Below are 18,872 nucleotides of genomic sequence, written 5' to 3' on the forward strand. Positions count from 1 at the left end.
TTCTCTTTCTCCACTTGGCTTGTTTCACTGAGCATAATACCCTCCAGCTCCATCCATGTTGCTGCAAATGGTTGGATTTGCCCTTTTCTTCTGGCTGAGTAGTATTCCATTGTGTATATGTACCACATCTTCTTTATCCATTCATCTATCGATGGACATTTAGGTTGCTTCCAATTCTTGGCTACTGTAAATAGTGCTGCAATAAACATAGGGGTGCACTGATCTTTCTCATACTTGATTGCTGCATTCTTAGGGTAAATTCCTAGGAGTGCAATTCCTGGGTCAAATGGTAGGTCTGTTTTGAGCATCTTGATGTACCTCCATACTGCTTTCCACAATGGTTGAACTAACTTACATTCCCACCAGCAGTGTAGGAGGGTTCCCCTTTCTCCACAGCCTCGCCAACATTTGTTGTTGTTTGTCTTTTGGATGGCAGCCATCCTTACTGGTGTGAGGTGATACCTCATTGTAGTTTTAATTTGCATTTCTCTGATAATTAGTGATGTGGAGCATCTTTTCATGTGCCTGTTGGCCATCTGTATTTCTTTTTTGGAGAACTGTCTGTTCAGTTCCTCTGCCCATTTTTTAATTGGGTTATTTGTTTTTTGTTTGTTGAGGCATATGAGCTCTTTATATATTCTGGACGTCAAGCCTTTATCGGATGTGTCATTTTTAAATATATTCTCCCATACTGTAGGGTTCCTTTTTGTTCTTTTGATGGTGTCTTTTGCTGTACAGAAGCTTTTCAGCTTAATATAGTCCCACTTGTTCATTTTTGCTGTTGTTTTCCTTGCCCGGGGAGATATGTTCAAGAAGAGGTCACTCATGTTTATGTCTAAGAGGTTTTTGCCTATGTTTTCTTCCAAGAGTTTAATGGTTTCATGACTTACATTCAGGTCTTTGATCCATTTTGAGTTTACTTTTGTATATGGGGTTAGACAATGGTCCAGTTTCATTCTCCTACATGTAGTTGTCCAGTTTTGCCAGCACCATCTGTTGAAGAGACTGTCATTTCACCATTGTATGTCCATGGCTCCTTTATCAAATATTAATTGACCATATATGTCTGGGTTAATATCTGGATTCTCTAGTCTGTTCCATTGGTCTGTGGCTCTGCTCTTGTGCCAGTACCAAATTGTCTTGATTACTATGGCTTTATAGTAGAGCTTGAAGTTGGGGAGTGAGATCCCCCCTACTTTATTCTTCTTTCTCAGGATTGCTTTGGCTATTCGGGGTCTTTGGTGTTTCCATATGAATTTTTGAATTATTTGTTCCAGTTCATTGAAGAATGTTGCTGGTAGTTTCATAGGGATTGCATCAAATCTGTATATTGCTTTGGGCAGGATGGCCATTTTGACGATATTAATTCTTCCTAGCCACGAGCATGGGATGAGTTTCCATCTGTTAGTGTCCCCTTTAATTTCTCTTAAGAGTGACTTGTAGTTTTCAGAGTATAAGTCTTTCACTTCTTTGGTTGAGTTGTTCCTAGGTATTTTAATTTTTTTGATGCAATTGTGAATGGAGTTGTTTTCCTGATTTCTCTTTCTGTTGGTTCATTGTTAGTATATAGGAAAGCCACAGATTTCTGTGTGCTGATTTTGTATCCTGCAACTTTGCTGTATTCCGATATCAGTTCTTGTAGTTTTGGGGTGGAGTCTTTAGGGTTTTTTATGTACAGTATCATGTCATCTGCAAATAGTGACAGTTTAACTTCTTCTTTACCAATCTGGATTCCTTGTATTTCTTTATTTTGTCTGATTGCCGTGGATAGGACCTCCAGTACTATGTTGAATAACAGTGGGGAGAGTGGGCATCCCTGTCTAGTTCCCGATCTCAGAGGAAAAGCTTTCAGCTTCTCGCTGTTCAGTATGATGTTGGCTGTGGGTTTATCATATATGGCCTTTATTATGTTGAGGTACTTGCCCTCTATTCCCATTTTGCTGAGAGTTTTTATCATGAATGGATGTTGAACTTTGTCAAATGCTTTTTCAGCATCTGTGGAGATGATCATGTGGTTTTTGTCTTTCTTTTTGTTGATGTGGTGGATGATGTTGATGGACTTTCGAATGTTGTACCATCCTTGCATCCCTGGGATGAATCCCACTTGGTCACGGTGTATGATCCTTTTGATGTATTTTTGAATTCGGTTTGCTAATATTTTGTTGAGTATTTTTGCGTCTACGTTCATCAGGGATATTGGTCTGTAGTTTTCTTTTTTGGTGGGGTCTTTGCCTGGTTTTGGTATTAGGGTGATGTTGGCTTCATAGAATGAGTTTGGGAGTATCCCCTCCTCTTCTATTTCTTGGAAAACTTTAAGGAGAATGGGTATTATGTCTTCCCTGTATGTCTGATAAAATTCCGAGGTAAATCCATCTGGCCCGGGGGTTTTGTTCTTTGGTAGTTTTTTGATTACCGCTTCAATTTCGTTGCTTGTAATTGGTCTGTTTAGATTTTCTGTTTCTTCCTGGGTCAATCTTGGAAGGTTATATTTTTCTAGGAAGTTATCCATTTCTCCTAGGTTTCCCAGCTTGTTAGCATATAGGTTTTCATAGTATTCTCTAATAATTCTTTGTATTTCTGTGGGGTCCGTCGTGATTTTTCCTTTCTCATTTCTGATACTGTTGATTTGTGTTGACTCTCTTTTCTTCTTAATAAGTCTGGCTAGAGGCTTATCTATTTTGTTTATTTTCTCGAAGAACCAACTCTTGGTTTCATTGATTTTTGCTATTGTTTTATTCTTCTCAATTTTATTTATTTCTTCTCTGATCTTTATTATGTCCCTCCTTCTGCTGACCTTAGGCCTCATTTGTTCTTCTTTTTCCAATTTTGATAATTGTGACATTAGACCATTCATTTGGGATTGCTCTTCCTTTTTTAAATATGTTTGGATTGCTATATACTTTCCTCTTAAGACTGCTTTTGCTGTGTCCCACAGAAGTTGGGGCTTAGTGTTGTTGTTGTCATTTGTTTCCATATATTGCTGGATCTCCATTTTGATTTGGTCGTTGATCCATTGATTATTTAGGAGCGTGTTGTTAAGCCTCCATGTGTTTGTGAGCGTCTTTGCTTTCTTTGTACAGTTTATTTCTGTTTTATGCCTTTGTGGTCTGAAAAGTTGGTTGGTAGGATTTCAATCTTTTGGAATTTTCTGAGGCTCTTTTTGTGGCCTAGTATGTGGTCTATTCTGGAGAATGTTCCATGTGCACTTGAGAAGAATGTATATCCCGCTGCTTTTGGATGTAGAGTTCTATAGATGTCTATTAGGTCCATCTGCTCTACTGTGTTGTTCAGTGCTTCCATGTCCTTACTTATTTTCTGCCCGGTGGATCTATCCTTTGGGGTGAGTGGTGTGTTGAAGTCTCCTAGAATGAATGCATTGCAGTCTATATCCCCCTTTAGTTCTGTTAGTATTTGTTTCACATATGCTGGTGCTCCTGTGTTGGGTGCATATATATTTAGAATGGTTATATCCTCTTGTTTGACTGATCCCTTTATCATTATGTAGTGTCCTTCTTTATCTCTTGTTACTTTCTTTGTTTTGAAGTCTATTTGTCTGATATTAGTACTGCAACCCCTGCTTTCTTCTCGCTGTTGTTTCCTTGAAATATGTTTTTCCATCCCTTGACTTTTACTCTGTACATGTCTTTGGGTTTGAGGTGAGTTTCTTGTAAGCAGCATATAGATGGGTCTTGCTTTTTTATCCATTCTATTACTCTGTGTCTTTTGATTGGTGCATTCAGTCCATTAACATTTAGGGTGACTATTGAAAGATATGTACTTATTGCCATTGCAGGCTTTAAATTCGTGGTTACCAAAGGTTCAGGGTTAGCTTCTTTAGTACCTTACAGCCTAACTTAGCTCGCTTATTGAGCTGTTTTATACACTGTCTGGAGATTCTTTTCTTCTCTCCCTTCTTATTCCTCCTCCTCGATTCTTCATATGTTGGATGTTTTGTGCTGTGCTCTTTCTAGGAGTGCTCCCATCTAGAGCAGTTCCTGTAAGATGTTCTGTAGAGGTGGTTTGTGGAAATCAAATTCCCTCAGCTTTTGTTTGTCTGGGAATTGTTTCATCCCACCGTCATATTTGAATGATAGTCATGCTGGATACAGTATCCTTGGTTCAAGGCCCTTCTGTTTCATTGTATTAAATATATGATGCCATTCTCTTCTGGCCTGTAGGGTTTCTGTCGAGAAGTCTGATGTTAGCCTGATGGGTTTCCCTTTATAGGTGACCTTTTTCTCTCTAGCCGCCTTTAAAACTCTTTCCTTGTCCTTGATCTTTGCCATCTTAATTATTATATGTCTTGGTGTTGTCCTTCTTGGGTCCTTTCTGTTGGGGGTTCTGTGTATTTCCGTGGTCTGTTCGATTATTTCCTCCCCCAGTGTGGGGAAGTTTTCAGCAATTATTTCTTCTAAGATACTTTCCATCTCTTTTCCTCTCTCTTCTTCTTCTGGGACCCCTATAATACGGATATTGTTCCTTTTGGATTGGTCACACAGTTCTCTTAATATTGTTTCATTCCTGGAGATCCTTTTGTCTCTCTCTATGTCAGCTTCTATGCGTTCCTGTTCTCTGATTTCAATTCCATCAATGGCCTCTTGCATCCTATCCATTCTGCTTATAAACCCTTCCAGAGTTTGTTTCATTTCTGCAATCTCCTTTCTGGCATCTGTGATCTCCCTCCGGACTTCATCCCATTTCTCTTGCGTATTTCTCTGCATCTCTTTCGGCATGTTTATGATTCTTATTTTGAATTCTTTGTCAGGAAGACTGGTTAGGTCTGTCTCCTTCTCCGGTGTTGTCTCTGTGATCTTTGTCTGCCTGTAGCTTTGCCTTTTCATGGTGATAGGAATAGTCTGCAGAGCTGGGACGAGTGACGGCTGGAAGGACTTCCTTTCTTGTTGGTTTGTGGCCCTCCTCTCCTGGGAGAACAGCGACCTCTAGCGGCTTGTGCTGCGCAGCTGCGCGCAGACAGGGTTTCTGCTTCCTGCCCGGCTGCTATGGAGTTAATCTCCGCTGTTCCTGTGGGCGTGGCCTGGCTCGGGCAGCTACTCCAAGATGGTGGAGTCGCGTTGGAGCAGGAGCTGCTGGGGGGCTATTTATCCCCGTAAGGGGCCTCCCTGCTCCCTGCAGCCCAGGGGTTAGGGTGCCCAGAGATCCCCGGACTCCCTACCTCTGGATTAAGTGACCCGCCCTGTCCCTTTAAGACTTCCAAAAAGCGCTCGCCAAAACAAAACAGCAAAAAAGCAAAAAAAAATAGTCGCGTGCTTTTCTTATGTCCTCTGTCGCCCAGCCTCCAGTGCCCGCTCACTGTTCTTGCTGCCCTGTTTTCCTAGTATCGAGCGCCCTGCACTCTGGCCCGGATGGCTGGGGCTGGGTGTTCGGCAGCCCTGGGCTCCGTCTCCCTCCCGCTCTGCCTGCTCTTCTCCCGCCGGGAGCTGGGGGGGAGGGGCGCTCGGCTCCCGCGGGTCCGGGGCTTGTATCTTACCCCCTTCGCGAGGCGCTGGGTTCTCTCAGGTGCGGATATGGTCTGGATATTGTCCTGTGTCCTCTGGTCTTTATTCTAGGAAGGGTTGTCTTTGTTATATTTTCATAGATATATGTGGTTTTGGGAGGAGATTTCCGCTGCTCTACTCACGCTGCCATCTTCCGCCCCTATGTTTACATTTTTAAGATATTGTTAGACTGTTTTCTAAAGTGGTTGTACTGTTTTGCATTCCCACCAGCCGTATGAGAGTTCTAGTTCCCTCACATCCTTACCAACACTTGGTAGAATTAGACTTTTTAATTTTTGCCATTCTAATCATGTGTAGTAGTATCTTGTGGCTTTAATGCACATTTTCCTAATGGCTAATGTTGAGCAATTTTTTTGTGTGCTTGTTTATCATCCACATGTCTTCTTTGGTGTAGCGTATGTTCAAATATGTTGTCCATTTTAAGACTTGGATTGCTTTCTTATTACTGAGTTTTGGGAATGGTGTGCTCCTTCACTTTCTTCACAGTGTCTTTTGAAGAGAAGAAGTTCTTGATATGCACAGTGCTTTGGGTGTTATATCTAAGAAACCTTTGTCTAGTGTAATGTCAGAGAGATTTTCTTGGGACCCTCTGTAGGTCTCCAGAGTTCTTTCTGTGCAGAGGTTTTCCCACTCCTGCACTCAGCCCTGTGACGTCCAGCCACTGTGGTCTCCCTGGACTCATAGCCCTCCAACTCGGGGATTCTTGCTTGCTCCCCAGGCCCCTCCCTGCACCTAGGTCCTGACTGCCAGGCAGTAAGCTGGGGTTTGCCTCGCTTATTTCTCATCCCTTTACATTCATTGTCTCACGTTGCCTGATGTTTTGGGAGCTACAGTTTAATCTATTTCATCTGCTTTTCCAGTTGCTCCACATGGGAAGGTGAATCCAGTCCCTGTCACTCCAATCGGTTTTGCAGCAGAAGTCACATCCAGTCCCTTTTGTCAGTTTTCTATAAGTGGACTCATTCACCATGTAGCCTTAAAAAAAGAGCTGAAATTCACATAACGAAACTAACGATCTTAAAGCATACACTTTAGCCGGATTTAATACATTCACAAAGTTGTGTGGCTACCACCTCTATCTAATTCCAGAACATTTCCATCATCCCCCCAAAGGAGACCCATACCCATTAGCCATCATCCCCATTCTCCTCTCTCCACCCGCCTTTCCCTGACCCCTGGCAGCCATGAAGCTGCTTTCTGTCTCTGCGGATTTACCTCTTCTGGAAGTTTCATATAAATGGCATCCTACAATAGGAGGCCAGTTGTGTCTGGCTTCTTTCACTTAGTGTCATGTTTTGAGGTTCATCCATGCAGCATGTGTCAGCACTTCATTCCTTCTTAGGGGTGAATACTATTCCACTGTATGGGTGGATCACATTATGTCTGTCCACGGATGGACATGTGGTTTGCTTCCACCTTTTGGCGAGTGTGAATAATGTTATTTATGTCCTCTATTTCTGTGTCTGGCTTCTATTGCTTCCAGTCCTGTTTGTGAGATCCGTCCATGTTGCCGTGACTACTTACAGTTTGTTCATTCTCCTTGCTGTATCATGGTCCACGGTATGGACATACCACTGTTTTTCTTTATCCATTCTGCTTTTGATGGACTTTGGGGTAGTTTCCAGCTCCTGGCTTATTACAGATGGTGCAATGAGCGTTCCTGAGTATGTTTTTGGTGAATGTATTTGCACATTTCTGTTGGATATATATCTAGGTGAGGAATTGCTGGGTCACAGGGTATGTGTATGTGTAATTTCCTTGTTCACTTCATATTGAAAACTTTCTGTAAGCCTATATTTTAATACTCATTCTGCAGGTGGGGCCATACTCTACATGACCATTCTCTCACTGGTGGACGTTTTGGTTGTTGGCACCTTTTTGCACTTGTAAAATGTCATTGCCCACTGCCATGTGCCTCTGATGGTGACCAGAGAGGGTGGCTGGGGTATTTGTTTACGTGTTCACACAATTACCAAATGCCAAGCGTGAAACTAGGACCCAGGAACACAAAGATGATCAAGACATGGTCTCTGCCCTTGAAACTTCTCAGACTGCAGCCAGCAAAAAACTTGAATGAGGGAGGAGGATGCGGTGCATCCCTTTGGTCTGTCATTTTCTCACTCTTGATAGAGACTCACATCTGAAGATATGTTTTGCAGAACCACAGTGATAATGGCAACAATACTTGACCTTTGTGTTGGAGAGACAATAGAGAGTGGTGGGGACTGTGGCAGACAGAAGCACACACCCCAGTTATAAGTGGCAGCCGCTGTTTAGCTCCGGCCACTTATTGCCCCTGTTGTGGGCGGGGGTTGGCAGGCCAGTACTTCTCTTTTTGGAGAAGCTGGAGATACAAATTTTATATGTAATCTCCTAATGTTTAAATGTTGGAAACAAATACAATCAAACAAGATACACACTGTGTGAAAAACAAAGACCGAGAAAGTGTGACAGCCCAGAGGAGACGGAAGAGACGTGACAACCAAATGCAAAGTGGGAGCCTGGGTTGGACCCTGGAATAGCAAGAGGACCTGAATGGAAAAGTCAGTGAAATTGGAGTAAAGTCCGGAGTTGAGTCGATAGTAACATGGCAGTGTTGGTTGCTTAGTTTTCGCCGTTCACCCTGGTGATCTAAGGTGGAAACAGTGAGGAGTATTTGGGAGCTCTCTGTACCCTCTTTGTAACTTTTCTGTAAATCTAAAGCTATTCTGCAGTAAAAATATGATTAAACTCACCCCCTGACACACACACCTCACTGGGCATTGGGTGGTACTGTGCAGGTCAAAGAAAACACAGTTGTGGGTTCTGCCTGCAGGCCCTGCATTGTGCAAGCCCTGTTCTGGACCCCACAAACCCTTGGCCTTTCTCTCCAGCTGCCCCTTCACCCCCTCAAGTCCAGGCGCCACACCTGGTCCCTGGTCACCAGCCTGGGTTCTCCATCAGGTGGGCCGGAGGCACAGGGCACAGCGGGTGCTGTGGTGTGAGCTGAGCGTGAAGGTGTTTGGGAATGAGCTAAGCACTGTGAACTGCAGGGCGATGCAGAACCACGTGAAGCACCGGTCCCTGAACCTGGCCGAGCTTGCGGCCGAGCTTCTGAAGGTACCTCGGGCTTGGCCCCTCCTTGTCCTGCTGACCCCATGGCATTTCCTTTGAGGCTTTGGGGCAAGTACTCAAGTACTTTGGGATTTAAGACTGTGGCACTTGGGGCCAGACTGCCCAAGTCCAAATCACAGCTCCACCACTTACCTCCTTGGGAGTGTTGTTTGACCTGTCTTGGCCTCAGTTTCTGCGTCTGTGAAATGGGGATGGTGTAATAGCAGCAGATACCTCATAGGGCTGTTGTATCAAATGAGTTAGGGCAGTAAAAACGCAACAGTGTTTAGAATGTGCCTGGCACATACTATGTGCTCTGTACTATGGGCGGGGCTCACACCCCTGCTTACCTGGCTGACCCGGGGCCCCTGACCTCTGACCTTTCCCCACAGCAGACTGTCTGGGTTCGAATCCAAGCTCTGTATGTTTCTACCTCCTTGGGTTCGGCCGGGTTATTTTATCTGTTTGTGGGCTCAGTCTTCTCATCTGGAAGCTGGGGGTAATAGTGCCCCACTCTCCCACTCTGGTTGTGTGAGGAGTAAGCGAGGTCGTGAATCTCGGTGCACGCCCGGCCCACACCTGGGGCTGTCATGGGCACCGCTCTGGCTCTGTGGCTGCAGGGGCAGGAGGCACAGGTGAGCCGGAGGCTGAGCCTGGCCGGGGAGGAGCTCACCTTTCCCACGGTGTCCGGCCTTCCTGCCCGGCTGACCCCGAATGCCTCAGCCGCCGTCAGCATCCGGGTCCGAGGGGCCGCAGACCTCCGGCAGCACTTGGATTTCTCTGTGAATGGTCACGTCAGGCCCAGATAGCTTGCTCCTCGCGGGGGAGGGGAGGGGTGGGGGAGGCTGCAGAGGGGTGGGGTGTCCGCATGGGCTACAGGGGCTCCCTGCTCTGCAGACCCCTATCGTAGCAGCTACTGTTGTTACTTTTGGTGCCAAGAGACTGGAGATCCTGGGCGGTTACGCCCACTTTACAGGTGAGGACACGGAGGCTCAGCGAGGTGAAGTCATGGGCTCGGGTTTGCGCAGCCTGTGTTCTTCCCTCTGCCGTGTTCCGATGGGGGCACCTGGGTGTCCTATGCTGGTGGCCCTTTGGTGCGAACACTTGGACTTGGGCTCAGAAGCCGGGGTTCCCGTCTTGGCTGTCCCGCATCCCAGCCATGGGACCCGAGCAGGTGGTCTCCCCTCTCTGAGCCTCAGTTTCTAATGCAGTCTGGGCCTGGTGATGGCGGGGACTGTTAGGACGATGGGTGGAGAACTTGATTCATGTGGGGCACGCGGTCAGCAATGGCTGTGGTGGAGAGCTGCTCTGGCTCAGAACTGCAGAGAACCGCCGGGGGGGTAGGTGGATTGTGTGGGGCTTGAGGCCGCCTGGGGCCTGTGGGACACGGCCAGCATGTGACTCTCCCTGAGCGCCCTGCTCCATATCCCAGCACAGATGGGCACGGTGGGTGCTCTGGGGCAGGCTGGGCTGAGGTGGGAGCCTGGTGCCCATGGCACCTTCAGCCTGGATGGTGGGATGCAGCAAGGAAGGGCCGGGACTTCAGATGCTTCTGAACGTGCCTGAGGAGGCCGTGGAGCCGCTCAGCTCAGGGTGGGCTGCCTACGTCAGTGAGAGGGGGCCAGTGAGCATGTGAGAGAGGGTGGGCGTGGGCTCGTGTGTGCGTCTGTGACTGTGTGTATGTGTGAGCACGTGGGAATGTGTGTGCATGATCACCCGTGCCTGTGAGCATGTGTGTCTGACCACATGTGTCTGTGTGTGTCCCATGAGCATGTGTATGTGTAAGGGTGTTCCCGTGAGTCCGTGTAGGAATGAGTGTGTGGGCCGCTTTGTGAGGGTGTGTGCCTGTATGATCATGTGTGTGCGTGCCAGTGAGTGGGGTGTATCCGTGAGTGTCCCCTGGAATTGTCCGTGTATGTATGTATGTGTGTGTGTGTCTCTCTCAAGTGTTTGTCCAATGAATGAATGAAAATGACTTCTCTGGGACTTCCCTCTTTCTCCACCCAGCTCTAAGCTGTATCTTGTCCCTGGGGATGGCGTGAGGACCCTCAATCACGTTCGCAGCCCTTCTGAGGCCCCATCCTGTACCAACAAGGAGGGCAGGCAGCTGGGCCCCAGGGGCATTGCCGTCCCAGGATGGGCTGGGTTTGGGGGGGAGGGGGTGGCCCTGAGGGGCGTGAGGCCAGCTCCAAATTCCAGAGTTGCTCTTCTGCCCTGGAAGCTTGAAACCCCTTAACTCATCAATTTTGCTTCTAGCATTCCACCCTAATAAAAATGAACCAAATTACAATGCTCCCCCCTTCCCCGCCACAGAGATGTTCACCGCATCATTATTTACAAGAGCAAAAAACAGGAAGCAATTCAAATATGCAGCAGTAGGCAAATGGCTCATGACAAGGGCTGGGAGCTGCTAAGATAGGGTTTTTTCATTTTCAGATGGTTGAAAAGTGATCAAGAGAAGAATATTTCACATGGGGAAGATTTGTAAGACTCGTATTTCAGTGCCCAGAAATAGCTTGGTACATGGCCACACCCACTTGTTTACCCATCGCCTGTGGCTGCCGTGGTCCCACAACATCGCAGTCGTGTAGTTACGACACATCACGTGAGCAGCAAAGCCGGAAATACTTTCTCTCAGCCATTTACCAAGTTTTCCAACTCCTGGCTTAGTAAATGGTTGAGATATCCTGTAACTTTTAAACCCTGTAATGAAGGAGGTGTTTTAATAACATGAGAATTCCTCGATAAGACCATCAGGTGAAAAAGGCAATAAAACTGAAAAAGGATAAAGAGCAAAAACTCTTGTAGCTGTCATCTTAGACCATGGCAACACAGGTCTTGGTGTTGTATTTTGAATAAGGCAGGGAAGGGGCCTATTTAAAGGAATTTACTATGTCAGGCTAGGCACTGTCTGGAACCCTTCTGACCTGCTGATTCTCAGAGCTATACCTCGAGGCAGGAACTGCTGCCAGTTCCCGTTTGCAGGTGAGAAACACCAAGCACAGAGATGTTAAGTAATTTGCCCAAGGTCACCCAGCGGGGAAGTGGCAGAGCTTGAATTTGGACCCAGGAGCCTGTGTTCTACACGGTACTGCCCCATACTTTTAAAGTCGCCATCAGGGGTCCTCAACCAGGGGCAGTTTTGTCTCCACAGGACAAGTGGCAATGTCTGCAGACATTTTTGGTAGTCATGACTGGCCTTGGGGGTGCTACTGGCATCTAGTGGGTAGAGTCCAGAGTTGCTGCTCAACACCCTAGAATGTACGGGACAGCCCCACAGTGCAGAATTATCCAGCCCAATATGTCAGTGCCAAGGTTGAGAAAGCCCGGTCTACACGGAACTGCCTCATACGATCTACACAAGATTATTTCTCAGAAGGAAATAGAGATGCTCTTTGGTCGCCGCCATGAGCAGCCGTGGGCCCCCACCTGGAGCCCTGTGGCTCCTCCTGACCAGCGCTACCCACTCACCTTTCTCCACAGAGTCCTGCACCTGGGGCTGGCGGCTGTGCACTGAGGTGACCTGGCCGGCACCGGGTCAGCCCTACCTGCTCTCGGTGCCTATGTTCGTGGCCGTGACATTGAAGAAACAGGACCGGGGGCTCCATCAGTATCTCCTGGAAGCTGCCTATACCTTCCACCCTCAGGTGAGCCCTGTGGAACCCTCTGGAATGGTCCCTTCCTTCCCAGGCAGGGGGTGGGTCTCCCTAGGTCTTCTCCTCCAAGATCCTAAGGACACGGGGCTCTCAGGAGCTGCTGGGCTCGGCTGGTCCTGCTGCAGCCTCCTTCCTGCTGCAGGACCCTTGCACCTGCTGATCCTCTGTCTCTGTCCCTATGAACTGTTAACGCTCAATCAGTCTTCATGTCTCACTTTAGGGATCACCTCCTCAGTGAATCCTGCCCTGATTACTCCAATGTGGTCATACTGTCTTGTTACTTGCTCTAATGGGACCATGTTCCTTCCCCTCAGATCACTTTTATGTTTGTTACTGAAGCTGGCTGGTTAATACCTGTCTTCCCCACTAGTCACTGAGTTCCTGGAACAAATTCAGGGCCTGTTTTTCTCACCCCTGTGTCCCTAGCAGCTGGCGTAGAATGGCCACTCAACAGCCCCCCGTCTGATCTTCCGGTTCCCAGTCTTACCTCCTTACCATCTGTTCTCTACCAGCAACCAGACCCACCTCCGCAGTCCTGAAAGGACCGTGTCCCTCGCTGCTCAGAACTCTGCAGTGCCTCCTCTCACGGTCAGAGCAGGAGCCAGACGCCCTGACCGACAGGCCTCAGCGATCCTGCCCTGCCGGCCTCTCCCCACCATTTCCCTGACTCCTTACCAGGCTCACAGCTCTCCAAACACTCTGACCTCCTGTTTTTATGCCAAGTGCATTGCTGCCCTGGGGCCTTTGCACTCACTGATCCCTCTGCCTGGAACGCTCTCCCAGGCATCTGCTTGACCCCCTCCTTCAAGTCTCTTCAAACGCCCCCTCCTCGGAGGCAGCCCTCCCTGACCACCCTGTGTGGAGCTGTGCCCCTGTCGGCGCCCCTCACCCACCAAGTCTGTCCGCAGAGCACCCATCACCGGCGCCCTCTTACCGACTCTGCCGGTGGTCCCGTGCCTTCCCCTGCAGCATGGAGGCACCGAGAGGCAGGACCTCGAGTATCCCAACCCCACTGCATTCCCTGTGCTACGATCACACACGCAGAATGGACGTTCCTTGGTGGTGAATGAATGTTCATCAATTCAGGGTCTTAAACGGGGCTTGTGTCTATGCTTCATTTTTCCAGAAGCAGACCCGAGCCAAGGATTTGGGTAAAAGCGACTGACTAAGGAAAGTCTCCAGGAGGACCTACTAAGAGAGCACAGAGGTTAGGACAGGGCCAGGGAAGAAGCCCGGGTGTGCGTCAGATGCAGGGGGCGCCTCAGCCTGATGCGGGCGGGGGGAGCCCTGGAGCCTGAGTTACACCCGAGTTCGGTTCCCCGGAGGCGAGGCGCTGGGGTCATCTTTACTCCTGTGGAAGCACTGGGGGAGGGCAGTGTCCCGAGGTCCCGGGTGCCGGGCGGGAACGGCAAAGTGTGTAAAAGCTGGGAGGTGGGTGCACAGAGCTAGTGAAGGGGCCTGAGGGGCTCTGGGCTGGGCGCCAGCGGTGTGCGCCGCACCGCGCTTCTCCCCTGGCTATCTGCCCAGCAAAACGAGACCCCGTGTACGTGGTCCCGAGTTGCCCTGCGGGCTTTGCTCTTCTCCAGATACTATTTTAGATCCCCCCAATTCCTGGGCAAGGATGAGCTTAAGAGCTCAAATCGTTGAACGGTGGGAATGAGGATTTTCTTCCGGGAAGAGGGGGTGATGCTCAGGACTGGGATGGGGTTTTCGATCTTGAGGACTCTGCTGTTTTTCCAGAAGGACAGCTGGCTCCCCCGATAAGCCTCAGCCCCCATCTTCATGGGCACGCCCAAGTCACAAGTGCCCAGGGACGTCGGGGTGAATGTCCGCTACCGCTCGCCCCAGGGGGAGTCCCGGCTGCAGCTGCCCCATCCCAGGAAGAAAATTGAGCTGGAGTAACGACAGCGCTCCTCCCTGGTCGCTGTGCCCTCGCCGCGGCCAGGCCCAGGGCCGGGCGCCTGCAGCGTGCCCCCTCGTGGCTCCGCCGGCAGCCTTCCGAGGCCGCGCTGAGTCCTGCCCCGGTTCTTGGGCAAGGAGCCAGGCCCAGAGGGTAGAAAACCGGCAGGGTGTTGTCGCCTGGCGAATGCAGGTGCAGAGCCCGGATGTGGAACCCTGGCCCCTAAACTCTGGTTTTGTCCCCCGGAAAGATCGAGACCCTCCTGAATGCCCGTGCGGGTCACCTGGCACTGATCCCGGATGGCAGGGACGTCCACTACATCAAGGTTTGCTCCACATCCTCAGCCCTCCTGTGCCAGCACCTGCCACCTCCCTGGGCATTTCTGACCCCGCTCCCAGAGGCCCTGCTGAATAGCCCCCATTTCCTTTGGTGTGGAGTTTTCCCCCTTCCCCTCCCAATAACATCTGTGACTTCTTGGTGCTCAGAAATGTATACAGAAGAAAAAATGGACCCAAATCTCCCCACCATTGATGTCAAAAATTAATATCTGTGACACCAGGAACATACTTAAAAAAATTCCGAGTAGGGAAAGGCATAAACTGGCAGGTTAAAGCATGTCCCTCCCCTAATTTCCAAAAGAAATCTCCATTAGTCTCCCAAGGCTGCCGAACAAAGTACCCCAGACTGGGTGGCTTAAACAACAGAAATTCTGCTCACCGAGCTGGAGGCCAGAAGTCCCAGGTCAGGGTGTCGTCAGGGGCTGGGTCCGCCTGCGGCTCTGAGGGCCAATCTTTCCAGGCTGCGATCCCCAGCGTGCAACCTCAGGCACCCTTCGGCCCGTAGACGGCGTCTTCACCCTGTGTCTTCGCACAGCCTTCCCTCTGTAGGTCTCTCTGTCCAAACTTCCCCTTTTTATAAGGATACCCGTCATGCTGGAGTAGGTATAATGACCTCATCTTCACTTGATCATATGCGAAGACCCTATTTCAAAATGTCACACTGACAGGTACTGGGGGTTCGGACTTCACCACCTTTTGGGGAGGCACAGTTCAACCCCAGACATTACAGGTTTGCAAAGCCTTTTCATTTTGAGTTTAGTTTTTGAGTTTATGTGGAAGGACCATGCCCTAATCTTGACACCTTTTTTTTTTTAATTAAAAATATATATCTTGGCAAACTTTAAAAATGTAAGTTTTATTTAGCTTTTAAAAATTGGTAATACATTGCGATGTTCCAGAGTTCAAAAGATACGGAAGCATGCAGAACTGTGTGGCCAATATGGAAGCCACTCACGCACATGGCTATTGGAATGAATTAGAATTACAGAAAATTAAAGGTGCGGGTCTCAGTGGTACTAGCCACTTTTCAAGAATGCTTCCATCATTGCAGAGTTTGACTGGTCAGCACGAGGACGGAGTTAGAAAGTCTCCCAGCCCTCCTCAAAGCCAAGCTGCTGTTAGTTTTATGAGACCACCTCTCAGGTATAATCTACGCCTCCAATCAGCAAATAGGTGTGAATATACTTTCCCCTTACCTTTTTAAAAATAAAAATGTCTCCCATGTATTTTGAATGGCTACCCAATAGCCAACGGGATGCAATTTATTTAGCTAGTTCCATAGTGAAGGGCTCTTGAGTTTTTAGTCTTATAAATCTGCTGCCACGAACACCCCTCTCTCTGCAGGGTAAGTTCTTAGCTGTGGGATTCCTGGGACAAACTGTGCCCATTTTTCTCTCAGTAGGTGCTTTTCAAAGTTCATAACCAGGGGCACCGAGATGGGACTCAGTGGGTTGTGTGTCTGTCCCCGATGCTGGGGAGACAGTTGAGAGGTTCCATCTGACGCTCCCACAGTCTGTGACTCCCCAGAAAGGTAAAAAGGGCAGCTTTAGACTGGGTCCTGCCCAGCAGGCCCTCAGGGAGCCTTTGGCAATAATTCTGCCTTGGTCTCTAGTGTCTTCTCAGAAATGTCCGGAGTTGAGAATCTGGAGCCGGGGCTGGGATTTTTGCTGCATAAACACCCTCTTCGCTCCTGCAGCCAGTTCCTGCCTGGGTGGGGAGAAAAGCAGGTGTCAGGGGAGAGCGGCTTCATCCTAAAGCCTCAGCTGCCTGACTGCTGAGACTATACATCGTTTTCAGAACTCCCGGGAGCCCCGGAGCCTCCTCTGGCGGCTCGCTAAGTGCGCAAGTGCTAATGGCCTCCCCCTCCCACAGACCATTCTGCTGCTCTCCTGAGGGCTGTCTGCAGCCTGCAAGCATTTGCCTTCAGAGAAACTCCAGCTCTAGCTGCCTCAGAGCCGGCACAGTAATGTAACCGCTGGAGCTCTGGAACTTTCCAAAGCCTGTTCTGGGGGGGTTCCATGGGTGGCCTGGAGCTGGGTCTGTCCTTCCGTCCTCTCAGTAAGCCCATATGAGATGAGGAAACTGAGGCAGTCGGGCTCAGGAATTCAAAGCCGCCAAGCTGGGTTCAACTCAGCCCAAAGTTTATGGGGTTTAAGGTTGGCATGGGGGAGAGAGTTCTATTTCTGTGACCCCCACTAGGCATGTAGTTGTAGGGCACCCTGAAGTCCCAGCTTGCCTGGAGAGTCCTGGTTTACTGTTGACCCAGCTCATTCGTGATTAGCGTTCTCTTTAACTGCTAAGTGTCCTGGTTTGGGTGAGAAATTCTACAGTCATCCTATTCATAGGCTGCTCTCTGAGGAAACTACAGTGACGGCCAAGCAGCCTGCGAAAGAGACCAGATAAAACCATCACTAAGACACACCGTTAAGTGAGAGAGGCAGAGCCGAGCGGAGAGCCTGCATCTCTCTCTTTTTGGGAAAAGCAAGAGGGAGTGTGCACAGGATGCTCACGTGTATGTATTTACACACATGCTTGCAGAGTTGTGCAGTCCTCTGCTGTCTCTTGAAGATGCACAAGAAGCTGGGGCCTGCGGTTGTCTTTGAGGGAGGGTGGGAGACCAAAGAGGGGACTGAAACCGATATTTTTCAGTGTATTCATTTATTCAACAATGACTTAGCAAGCACCTACAATGTGCCAGATACTGGGAAGACAGCTGAATGAAAGAGACAGATATGCAAAATTCTTTCCTCCTGGAATTTGCATTCTCATAGGAGAGACAATAAGTAAGCACATTGTAGGAGGACAGGTGAGCATAAGTGCTCTAGGAAAAGGGAGTCATTGAGCTGGTACCAGGGTCTGAAGTTATGTGAGAAGAAATATCTGGAGTTTTGATTCAGTATTGAGTAAGATGAAAGAGTAAGCCTGATTGAGAAGAGAACTTTTAGCAAAGACACCAAGGATGTGCAGCAGAGAGCACTATGGTTTTCTGAGGGACAGGCATTCTGGTAAAGAGCAAGCATGTGCAAAGGTCCTGAGGTGGCAATGTGCCTGGAGCATTAGAAGCCCAGCATGAGACCATGTAGTTGGAGCAGATTAGGAGAAAAAACAGAGACCTTGGGGGACAGATCGTGTACGGCTTTGCCAGAGAGTATTCACACAATGGCAATTTGTGACTGTTGTCAAGGAACAAAGGTAAAAATAGGATTTACCAGAGAGTAAAAACTAGCAGACAGTCTGGGGACAGTGAGGTCGTTTTTATAGCTTTGGGGCAAACAGATCAGCTGGCAGCCAGCAGAGATGCCCGTTGGCTTAGTCTACAGTTGGCAGGGCCACTGAAGCACATGGGCTCAGCAAAGCCCTCCAGCACGGAGATGTAGGGCATGTTTCGGGCATCGGTGTGTCCTGCTGCCAGGGTGCACCCATGGGCTGCTCTGCCTGGCAGGTCTGCACCACTGACTTCTGGGGAGGGTCTTGGCATTACTGGCCTTTGCAAGGACTTTGGCTTTTCACAGGGTGGAGAACAGATATTGGGGGCCAGGATGGGAGCTAGGAGGAGGACGTTGCTGTGACACTGGTACAATGACCAGGACTCAAGGGGGGGCAGTGGAGGAGATAGCCAAAGTGGCCAGGTCCCAGAATATTCTGTGGGGAGAGCTGGCCGGAGTCTCTGACAGACTGGAGACTGGATGGGTGGGGAGTGGTATGGAGAGAGGAAGAGTCCCTCATATCTACATCTGAATTTGTGACATGGATTACCTACTTTGAAAACATCGACTTTAAGAAATTGGAGAAGGATCGGCCTAGAAGGCTGTTAGCCCTTGCTGTCTGCCCATTCCTTATCGTTGGGGCCATGCGCATCCCCCCACGTGACGTTGGGGTCTTTTTAGGGCCGGAGTGAACTGTGGCCAGCAAGGGGCAGTGAGGCCCAATGGTTCCAGGCCCAGCTGGAGGTGAAACTGGTGACAGCGGCAGCCCTGTGGTCCTCGTCGGGAGCCTCAGCCAGCAGGCGGGAAGCCAGTTGGCCTTCTCTGTGTCGCTGAGCAACTGTTGAGCAAGCAGGCCTACCTGTCAGGTAAGAAGAAGGGCCCCTCCTTGCCCCAGTGTCAGGCTGTGGGAGGGGGAGGGCTTAGTGTCCCGCTTGCAGTCCCTGTCACCCCAACCTACAGATACTAACACGCCATCTAAGAAAAATCCAGGCTCTGTATCTGCTCACCGCTTCCCTTGGATCCCCCGGATGCCCCTTCCAGAACGCTGAATGCCCCCATGAACTGGAAAACAGCAGTTCTTGGACAGTTTTTGATTCTGACCCACATGACACAATATCTGAAAAACACATTTTGCATCGTGACCCAAGTTGCATGGGACACTG

The 18,872-nt window shown here is 49.1% G+C and overlaps 1 protein-coding gene across 1 annotated transcript in view; it reads left to right on the forward strand.

The window, feature by feature from the left end:
- LOC118929734 (uncharacterized) overlaps window positions 1-18,872 on the forward strand; it is a 289,885-nt gene that overhangs the window by 38,689 nt on the left and 232,324 nt on the right. The window contains 10 exon segments of the mRNA XM_057488022.1: window positions 8,460-8,615; window positions 9,230-9,411; window positions 10,019-10,132; window positions 10,134-10,202; window positions 10,617-10,708; window positions 12,093-12,256; window positions 14,006-14,163; window positions 14,409-14,490; window positions 18,391-18,466; window positions 18,469-18,549. Of these exon segments, the coding sequence (XP_057344005.1) occupies window positions 8,460-8,615; window positions 9,230-9,411; window positions 10,019-10,132; window positions 10,134-10,202; window positions 10,617-10,708; window positions 12,093-12,256; window positions 14,006-14,163; window positions 14,409-14,490; window positions 18,391-18,466; window positions 18,469-18,549 (1,174 nt within the window).

This window comes from Manis pentadactyla, chromosome 10 (genome assembly GCF_030020395.1).
Source record: "Manis pentadactyla isolate mManPen7 chromosome 10, mManPen7.hap1, whole genome shotgun sequence".
In the NCBI taxonomy this organism is placed as follows: domain Eukaryota; kingdom Metazoa; phylum Chordata; class Mammalia; order Pholidota; family Manidae; genus Manis; species Manis pentadactyla.